The following is a 10,978-nucleotide window of genomic DNA, read 5'->3' on the forward strand; positions in this document are numbered from 1 at the left end:
TAGTACCGGATAGACACTCGAGGCGAACGTCCGGGAGGGCGAACAGACTGGTATCCGGTCGGATGACTGAGACAAATAACACAAATATATATTTACTGAACTCACTGTGGTTTATTAGTTATGGATATTTTAGGCTCAAGTAACAAATACACAGACAATTAACCAAAACAAATTTACTTTTATTTATACTAGAACATTAATTCATGAATAATTATATACCATAAACCTTTTAAGTAAGCAATAGCAGTGTGTGTGTGTGTGTGTGTGTGTGTGTGTGTGTGTGTGTGTGTGTGTGTGTGTGTGTGTGTGTGCTCAACAGCACCGAAGGTAGTTCCCCCAGGAATCAGTACTCAGCCCCCTCCTGATTTCCCCTCTATACCAAGTTACTTCTCACAGCATGCTCACAGTCACATCATTTGCCATTGTGAGCTTAGATCATTGTAGTTATAATAGGCCTACTGATGCTGCTACAATGTCTGAGAAGGCAAAACATAAATAAATAAATAAATAAATAATAATACTGTCCTGTACCACAAGACGTAACAATAAAGATCACCTTGTTTAATCACATAAAATGAGTAAGATGTGCGCGTGCACCGGTAAAATATTTTTCAGCACACGTGTTGAAATTTACCATGTACCTCCCCTGACCTTTCGTAAATAGGCCTACAATTTATTTTGCTGTTTTACGACTGTTTTTCTGATATCTTCTGCATAGTGCTGTGTTCTATGTCATTCAATGTTATGAGTTTTTAAAAAAGGATCTCAATTTAAACAAGCCATAGGCTTTTTTGGGTTTATCCTTAGTTGACCTTGTACCAGTGAACTCTACTGTCAATCATGAAACTGTACCTTTTTCTATGCAAACCACTAATAAAGTCTTCTATCAATCAATCAATCAAACCAACCCTTCAACATTGTTTAAAATGATTGGATATACATTTCTTCTCTATCCACTTCGTGCCTTGTTGTGGCACATAAGACCTTAATTGTTTTTTTACACCGAGGTGCCCATTCTTCTTCTTCTTGTATCTGTTACGGTGCCCTAACCCAGTGGTTCTCAAAGTGGGGTCCGGAGACCCCCAGGGGTCCCTGAGTGTGTTCCAGGGGTCCCCAGCGTAATTTTTTAATACAGCATCACCATTGCCAATTAGAAAATAGGCAATCTACATTTTGAGCTTGTACATCTGCCATTTTCAAAAGAATCTTGAAAGAATTTGAAAATGATTGAATATTTTTTAAACATTTTAAAAGCAGTCCTAAACACAGGCAAAACATATTTTCAGATGGGGGTCCACGGTCAAATACACTTAAATTGGGGGGTCCTTGAAATTATGAGAACCACTGCCCTAAACTCTGTGGTAATGAAGACCTTTGAGCACATTTTGCTGTCCATCAAGACCGTCTCAACCCCTTGTTTTTTTTCTCCATGTAAAACGTCGATGTCCGCTTTTTTTTAACGGCCTATGGGTTTGCCGCTCTGACATCACACTCTGACATCACTGTGGATGAGCGCAAAGCACCAGCGAGCTGGCCAGATGTATGGAGAACCGGGATGACTGAAAGCGACGATGGAAGGCTCGTCTGAGGACGACCTAGAGAGAGAGAGAGAAAGAGAGAGAGGCCAGATGGCAAAGACATGGCGTGACCCCCCCTTTAGGGGGCGAGGTTCCTTGTCTAACTTAGGTGTCTTACTAGTACATTCCTTCCATCAACAAAACCAAGCCAGATAAATGTCCCAAAACCTGTATAAAATAACTAGAACCATACTATGGAGTTCTGATATTTTCTCTACAACATAAAACGAGATAACATTACTGTACTCTACTCTCTATGTGAAAATATGTAAAGATGTGATTGCTCACTGTCATGGATACAATTTAAATTAATTTCCAAGTGGCGAGCTAGAAGACTTGTCTTGACCTGATCCTTAGTAATGAGGAGACATTTGGTGGGGATTAGCAGCACTTTATTATAGACAATACTTACATTAGGGCTGTACAAGTAATGAAAACTATTCGAAAACCATGATTTACAGTTTCACAATTGTCACACTACTAGTGGTAGTTAATTCAAACAACATTAATTTATAGGTTAGCTTTTGCACTTTCCCCTCGTCTCCTCACCATTACACAAATGATCAGAACATTGTATAAGCCAATGAAGTCATCCATCAGGCTCACAGAGACACCTTAAAACAACAAGAATCTCTACATAGGCTCAAAATTTACCTGGGATACAAATACTTTATTTGTCACATATACATACTGTATGTACTGAATGAGCATTGATATGTGATGCGGAAAACTGTGCCAGACTGTGCTAACATACTGTATATAAATGACTACATAATATAATAGTAGGTAATAATTGATGCAAATAAAAAGTTATAGTACAGGTCTAAGTTGCTACTGGTAGTTGGCTTAATACAATAGTAATTAAGTGTAAAATAAATAAGAAAAAATAAAATGTGTCAGTGATAGTATCCAGTGATATTGTTTCTGGCATAATCAGCCTTAATTTAGACTTCTCTCTTCAAAATGTATGCACACTGAACTGTACCACTTGTGTCTTCTTCCCACTTTAGTGTGCTCAACAGGAATGCCTGCGTCCACACTCTACTCTGCGTGAGGAAACTTTGTCTGCTACCTTTTTACTTGTTTCTGGCACTTCCTCGTCCACCAGAGACATCCGTTCAAATCTCTCTACAAAGCTGGCAGAAGCACCGATGCTGCCGATGCCAGAGGTCATGTCAGAGCTCCCTCCGGCCCTCTCGGTCAACCATTCTTTCACCTTGTCACAAGCAGCTCCGTCGATCCTAGAAAAGCTTTCAACTTCAGAAGGAGTTCCTCCACTCACTGGAAAAAGAAAAACATGCGATCCAGAGGAATTAGGTACTGTACGAAGGCTTACATTTAAGCTTCTAATTTATACATTGTGACAAAAAAGTGTAAATCTCCCAGAATAATACGAATCATCACACCCAGTGTGAAGTGAGAGGTGCCTTTTATGAGTTAATTTTATTAAACGTCACAAACGGACATAAACACAAATCCAGATGTAGGAGCGCTTAGCAATGCTCGAAAACAGACAAAGACAGGCTGCTTCGTCATGACTAATGGAGTAACATGGAACTCACTGCTTGGGATGAAGGCACCATCTAGGCTGGCAATCTTCCTCACAGGTGTCTGTGGTGGTTCTCGAACTGCCTCTGCTGCCAAAGCCTTCAGCACCCGACTTATGAGCTGCTCCTCCCTTTCGTTCCAGTCGTCCTCGGTTACCGTTGTGATAGACGTCTGTGTTGGCACTGGTTGCTGATGCTTTCTCTGTTTCTCCTCCGTAAAGTGGTGACCCTTGTTCCGTGTCACTAGGTCGTTCATTTCTTGAAACAGTCCTCTGATTGGAGGGCCTTCAGCATACTTATGGCAGTCAAGAACATGATATCTGTTGCCACACTTTTCTACAAGCCACTGGAGACCCTCACCTTCACACATGATATGCTCCTCAATGGATCTGTCCCCGAGCCAGTCCCCCCAGGTAAACAGCACCATAGAGTGTTTCCAGACTCTCTCCTTCAATGGCATCAAGTGCTGCACCATATCTTCCTTGTCTTTCTTTGTAAACGGTTTGGAAGTGGGAACAACCAGTAGAAAAGCATGGGGACCTGGTGCACACATGGAGACACTGTGTAACACTTCTATTTCATCCTTAGTTTTGTTTGTTGACCAGCCTGGACATTCAACAATTGTGAGCTCTAACCCCGCTCTAACCGCATAACTTTGATGTTTTTCAGGCAACATGGTTCTTCTCTGGTGCTTGAATTCCTAAAATAGAAATGTATTAGAAACAATTATGCAAAAAGAGAAGCTTCAGCTACATAATGTATTTTGGTTGAGAACTCTTTGAAGTGTACAGTATATTGAGTCACCTTCTTCATTAAACACATCTGAAAGTATTCTCCAAGAAGTATTGTGTTTCCTGCCATGCTTTTCCCAGAGTCTCCTTTCCCAACGAGGACAACTCTCATGTTAGTGAGTGAATGTTCCTCCCCTGCAGAAGGAAAATGAGATACAAATTAAGATGTTGATTATGAACATTGGCTTTGATGTGAATATGCTCATCATACAGCAATTATAGTAATGGATTTGTTCACCTCTGAACAACTCCTTTAGAACTCTTTTTTGTCTGCGGACCTTGAGCAGATAATTATTTGCTCTTCTTTCTTGAACATGCTTCTTGGCTTCTATCAGTGCATCATGGCCATGGTCAATCATATAATGAGAAGCGCCATTTTCAACCCTCATCTCTTCTACCTTCTCCAGTAGTTCTACCACCTGCATTTCATCAGCACGTTTTGTGTTGTCCAGAACGTGATATCTGTTTCCACACTTCTCGACAAGCCACCGGAGGCCCTCTTCACTCTCTATGCGCTCTTCCACGGTTTTCACTCCCAACATGCAACCTCGGGTGAACAGTACAACGGTGTAATCCCAGACTTCCTCCTTGAACAAACCCATGTGCTCCACGACCGCTCTTTGACAGGGTGCGTTAAAAGCAGAGGCAAGGCCAACCACTAAGAGTACGGCATTGGGTCCAGGTGGACATAGATGCATGCTGTACTCAATCTCCTGTTTATCCAATGCACAGGTGTCTTCTAGGCTGTGATTGTAGAACCAGCCAGGTGAGTCCACCACTGTGAGGTGCCTCCCTGCTGCTGTCCCATGCTTGGTCTCACAGTGCACTGTTGTCCTACCATGAGCAACAGGAAACACATCTTTCCCCAAAATCGTGTTTCCTGCTGAGCTCTTGCCAGACCACTGTGCACCAACCATCACCAGGTTTAAATGTGCTGGGGTTTTCTTGCCACCTATTAATGATGAAATAAAATAAAATAAATTAGGATTGATTTAATATTATTTGTAGATTGAGTCTGTTGTTATTGCTTTTACAGTGTCAATCTCCAAAGGAGTTACAATACTGAAAAGAGAATGAAACCACACAATTCTTTTATATGAAAAGGTTACAACTCACTTTCAATCTGTGCTCTGAGTCTTGTTCTCTTTCTTGTGACTTCAGAAAGCCTCCTTGTAGCTCTTTCAGCAGTTGCCTGGATCTGCTTTCCTATAATTTCACCAGCAGCTGGGTCAACATCATAACAACATCCATTCTCTGCAACCATTGCCTCTATTTTCTCAAGCAGCAGTTGGACTTGAGTGCCATCCCGTCTGTTGCTGATGTCAAGTACATGCGATCGATTTCCACACCGCTGGAGAAGCCACTTCAGTGCCGGCCATCTTTCGATAACGTCCTGCAGTGTTTGGGGACTACATGGGAATTTTGCACTAAACAGCACAATTGTGTGCTCAAGGAATCTTTCATTAAAAAGTTGTAGGTGTTCCTCCAAAGATTTTTGGAAGACTTTTAGAAACATTGCTCTAATGCTTATGACCAGAAGAAAGACATGAGGTGCTGGTGGACACAGAAATACACTGCGCTGGATTTCTAACTGATCCAGCATTGGAGTATTTTCTCTTGGGTAGTGCCACCACCAGCCTGGAGTATCGACCACAGTGAGCAGTCTGTTATGCACTTCCTCTTGTCTCATCACACTCTGGGTGGTTCTTTTGTTGGTGTCGAACACATCTTTACCCAGTATGGTGTTCCCAGTTGCACTCCTGTTACTTGACATACCAGTCAATTCTCTCCCACCGACCAATACAATCCTCAGCTCGGACATCTGGTGATTTTTCCCTGTCACAGAAAACACAATTTACACTTATAGTCACACTGTCTTAGGCAATGGATTTTAGTGTATTTTAGTGTCACAAGGAACAGTTTATGATCTAACATCAGACAGCTCACTTTTTTATTTTACATAATATATTTTCATATAGGTCACACTCTGTAACTTTCATGCACTAGTGACTATACCATCAATTTGAACCCAGGTTTCCTTCACAAGTCCTGAAGATTTGACAACTAAGCAAATAGAGCCTGCCTGCTTGCTATGAATTATGACCTTTAGGCATTACCACATGTCAACCAGTAAAGGTCCTATAGTCAGGGAATTTTAATAAAACCCTGGGAATAAATTCCTTACCAAACAATTTCTTCACCAATGTGTTCGGTGTCTAGTAACATATCAAACAAAGATTGAAATTCAACATCCCTAGCAAAATATTTGACAGCTAGGGTAATTCTGGGTCTCATTCACTTACTATACACTGTACTATAAGGGGAAAAGATCACTCCCAAAAATATGCTTTAAGTAGCATGTTAGGGGTCTAACTAGGTGTTTATTCCCAGATTTGACAGATATTTTGCTAGTTTTCCCTGACTACTACTAGACCACATGATCTACATTTCTCAATAGAAGAGCAGTACGATTGGGTTACATACAACTACTGTTGTGATAGATATTTTATATATTCTATCATATAGATTGGTCAAAATAAAATGTATTTCATTAAAAAAAGTGAATACAGTAGGTTTTCAAATCATCAAAACTCCTGGTTAGAATTATATATCTGCACTATTTCAAGAGCCTTTCAGATGACAAAATGTACAACATCAAAATAATGATACCTTCAAGTGATTAGCCTGGCTTTAATCTTGAACCATATAGCATCCCTATAGAGCATCGCAGCGGAAGTGGATTCCTGGGGTCACTTAATATTCCCCATTCATTTTCGCCATAGACTTTTACAAAAACATTTATAACAATTATGTTAAGCCTCAAACCAAGCCATCCAGGATGGAGGTGAATCATGACCATATAACCTTTTTTTCTATGAAAAGAACATTTTGAAAATCGCTAAACAAAGGGTAGTTATTAAATGTAGTATATCAAATAATGTAATATTAAAATATGTTTTCACATAGGATCAAAGGTTGTATGATCATGATTCACCTCCATCCTGGATGGCTTGGTTCGAGGCTTAACATAATTGTTATAAATATTTTTGTAAAAGTCTATGGCGAAAATGAATGGGGAATATTAAGTGACCCCAGGCATCCACTTCCGCTGCGATGCTCTATTCTAGTCACATTATTTGCCAAAAATAGCATAATTATCTACAAGCTCACACGAGTTGTTGACGATTTTCGGTGAAGAGATTTGGTGTAGAGGGAGAAAAGAATAGACTAAGTATAGAGCTTGGCCCAGTCAACTATAGTATTCGTTGACCAAGTCCTACCTATAGATGGTTTTAAGTTGTTAAACAGTTAATGCAGTCAGTTTATTGTACTGTACAAAGTTAATGGCTGCACTGCCAACTTCCAAGATGTTACTATTACTACAGTGTTCATGTATCTCTACTAGTACAGAGTAGCCTACAGAGTACATAATGTACTCTTGTGTTCTCTTGTGTAAAGTAGTGAAGACCGTAACAGGGGGGCTGGGGGGCTCAACTGAAAGCGGTATGGTAAAATACATTTCGGACAGGAGGTCCCCGACCACAGAAAAAACGGTTAGAGCCTTAACCCTCACGATGTACACTTTCTATGTCACAGACAAGACTGTTAAGGTCCTCAAAAGATTCTTACGAGACGACCTGTCCTACTCTGTCCAGAGAAACGTACTGATGCTCACCACTAAAAACTAAAAGTGTGAGCTTTTATCAGTAATGTAACAGCCGTGTGGAATTCATATACTCACAGATGGGTATTGCTTCTTCTCCTAAAGAAGACCAAGTCAATTTATCCTTATAGCACTATAAAATTCAGAAAATGAGGCTTTTTGGAAGTTTAAAAGCTTCCTTTTATTTGCTCAGCGGTATTACACATGTGTATTTATACATGTGTATTTATACATGTGTATCTAAAATAATTCCAAATTTAGATTTAAAAGCAGGAGGTTCCAATAGATTTAGCCTTAGTTACAGGCCAGTCTAAATTTGATAGTTCCAAAAATGTATAATATTTAACACCAAATAGGCTTAATCTCAAAATAATAAAATTTTAATGTAAGTAAATTTTACCTTTCTCCATGTGGAACCAACTGCTTGAGATCTGAGCAAGGTGCAAGAGAAGAATCCCCCAAAAAGAGCGCAAAGGACCCCGGCAGGGCCTAATTCCTCCGTGTCCTCCAAAAATCCCCCAAAAAGCCTAAAAGATGCTCTTGTGTGAGCCCTTATATACGATGGTTCGGTCTCGGGGAAGTTCCCCAGACATGAGTATGTGTGTAAGTGTGTAAGTGTGCACACAGTTTTTATGCACCACATATCTGGAACAAACTCCCAAACAACTGCAGGTCTAAATCACAGATTACCATTTTTAGTGTATCCTGGTGTCATTTTATACTTGTTTTTCCTTTGCTTGGTGTTCTGTGTAAAGAACATCAAATAGCCTTGTTGTTGAAATAAAATGACTTTGACCTACATAGTAACAGTTGCCCATTGTGTTAGAGCAAAATGAGTCATGAGAAATGTGTGATCATTACCTCTCAAATTACTGCTAAACTGGTCATTCTGCACATCCCAGAATACACGCCTGTGTATGAGGAGTAACTGAACAACTGAAGGCCTTTGGTTGAAAAGTACGCACGCACGCACGCACGCACGCACGCACGCACGCACGCACGCACGCACGCACGCACGCACACACACACACACACACACACACTCACACACACACACACACACACACACACACACACACACTGGGAAGGTCACTAAATCTACTGATGTAATTTACTTTATACCTTGAATGGTCATTCAAAAGAAGGTGGAGGTGCTTTTGGAATTCATCACGTAGTGAAAGCAACACCTTTGCCCCACTTGCATTCTGACATTGTGAGACAGACAAATATAGTTATTCACGTTGACAGAATAACAAACAAACAAACAAACAAAAAAAAAAGAGTTTGGTCTTGGTCTTAATGCTTGAATGTACAAGTATGATGTGGCTGAAGTGAAAAATACACATCTGAGACCCCCCCCCCTTCCATACCAAATCACTTCATCAAAAATAGGCTATCTACAAGCTCACAACATGTCACGTTGTGAGCTTATAGATCTGCTATTTTTGCAGAATGTTTGCCTATATGCCCCTAGAACATCTCCATATAAATGTCTCAAACATACACACACAAATACAATGGAGTTCAAACCCAGATTTGGCTCAAACAAACGGTCAAATTAATTCTTCTGCTATACCACTAAAATGTGGAACTCCCTACCGAAGGCCTTGAAGGAGTGTAAATCCCTATACCTTCCTTTAAAACCGCTCTAAAAACCACATACAGGCGGCTGCAACTCGAAATTGAATAAACCTAGCCAAACCTCACCCTACCCCTGACCCTTCTATTGTAAATACCTTTTATTTTATTTTTTATTATAAAATGTGTAAAGATATGTGATTGCGCACAATTCAATTTCAATTCAAAGGGCTGTATTGGCATGAGAAAGCCTTTTTTACATTGCCAAAGCAGACACACTGCTATTGCTTACTTTAAAAAGTAAAGTTTATGGAAGTAATTAATTATTCATGAAGTTATTAATACTAGCCCTTACCCGTTCAAAGATATGAGCTCCGAAATGATGTGCAGTGTGTGGGTTATGGGATGTGCACTGTGCACACAGTATATGAGGGATGGAAAGTAACTTTAACTGGTGCTTGCATGCTAATATGTAGGAGCATCAATGTAAGAAATACCCGTTCCATTTAACAGCTACAGAGATACTGTGTACCGATCTGCATGATTTTAGGACAACATCTGTAACAGGGCCAGACAGACAGACAGACAGACAGACAGACACTCACTCACTCACTCACTCAGACATTCGCAAAATTATAGTATAGATGTTCTATAGTAGTAGTAGCATACCTGACAAGTAGACACCCCGTCCAGCAGGGGTCGTACTTTCTTCTCCCCCGCCTGTGTTAAAGCCTTTGTTTGGGTCGGGGGAGGAAATGACGCCGACGTTTGTCTCTCTCCTGATTGGTCAAACGGCTGGAGTCAAAGGTTAGGTATATTTGGCGCTCTCGGCGCTGGCGCGGTTTTTCCAAAGAATAAGGATACAGTCCGATATAACATGGATGTTATGGCCGTTCCCGGGGTAATTAGGACTATATGACCGCAGCGCTTTGGACGGTAACTTCATTTTATAAGTGTTGTTTACGTGTCGGAGGTGTTTTTTTTGTGTAAGCCTGTGTGTTGTTGTGTTCTTGTACCCCATGCGAGGACACGGCTTGTTGTCAGGAGCAAAGTTGACCACAAGTCTGCTGCATTGAGAGGGCTTCATGTAAGGTTAGCAAACAGTGCTACTGTAGCTCCACGTACGTTTCATATTGTACATTATATTAATTTAACCTGGCTGGCAGCCACATAACGTGATACAAATACTCAGCATTGCACTGTAAACCTGTAGCTGTTTGACACAACACGTTCTGTGCAGCTTGCAGAACTCGCAGCTTGTCAAAGTTGTCATTATGTTTTGTACCGTTTGTTCTCGGTGACACGGGCTGTCATTTCCCACTGCAGCTAAACGCTAACTGTGCTACACTATTAACATTTACCCCAGTGGACTATTTCATGTCAAGGTCGAGGACCCCCAAATGACACTTACTAGCCAACGGACCCCCCATTTGAAAAATATATGCCAGGGACCCCCACAAGAGAAGATTTGTAAGGCTCTATTAGTGATTCTGAATCAAGGACCCACATTTTGACATGCATTAGGCTACGGACCCCCATAATGACATTTCTATCTTTGAGACCCCAATTTATATTGTAAACCCAAAGTTAATTTAACTCTTGAGAGTGTACAAATGGACCCGTTAGTGTACAGTACACTCTCTGAGTTACATACCCATAAGAGTCAATTTGGTTCATAACATAATTTAGCTAGGGACCCCCTTGGAACTCCCTCAAGGACCTCTGGGGGTCCCCGGAACCCCCATCTCAAAGTGAATGCATGTAGTGTTTCTGAAATATCAGAATTTACTAGTTTGGAGCTCTCCCATTATTGTCCTTGAA

At 40.7% G+C, this 10,978-nt stretch overlaps 1 protein-coding gene across 1 annotated transcript; it reads right to left on the reverse strand.

Moving 5' to 3' along the window:
- Positions 1 to 2,592: 2,592 nt before the first annotated feature.
- Positions 2,593 to 7,989, reverse strand: LOC308283008 (GTPase IMAP family member 8-like; the record flags this gene model as incomplete). Its single annotated transcript, XM_080723395.1, has 5 exons — positions 2,593 to 2,858; positions 3,140 to 3,419; positions 4,299 to 4,867; positions 5,134 to 5,751; positions 7,980 to 7,989. The coding sequence occupies 5 exons, from the start codon at positions 7,987 to 7,989 to the stop codon at positions 2,593 to 2,595; spliced, it is 1,743 nt and encodes a 580-aa protein (XP_080579521.1).
- Between the last annotated feature and the right edge of the window lie 2,989 nt (positions 7,990 to 10,978).

The sequence above is a fragment of the Nannobrachium achirus genome, assembly GCF_963921795.1.
Source record: "Nannobrachium achirus genome assembly, chromosome: 4".
NCBI lineage: Eukaryota > Metazoa > Chordata > Actinopteri > Myctophiformes > Myctophidae > Nannobrachium > Nannobrachium achirus.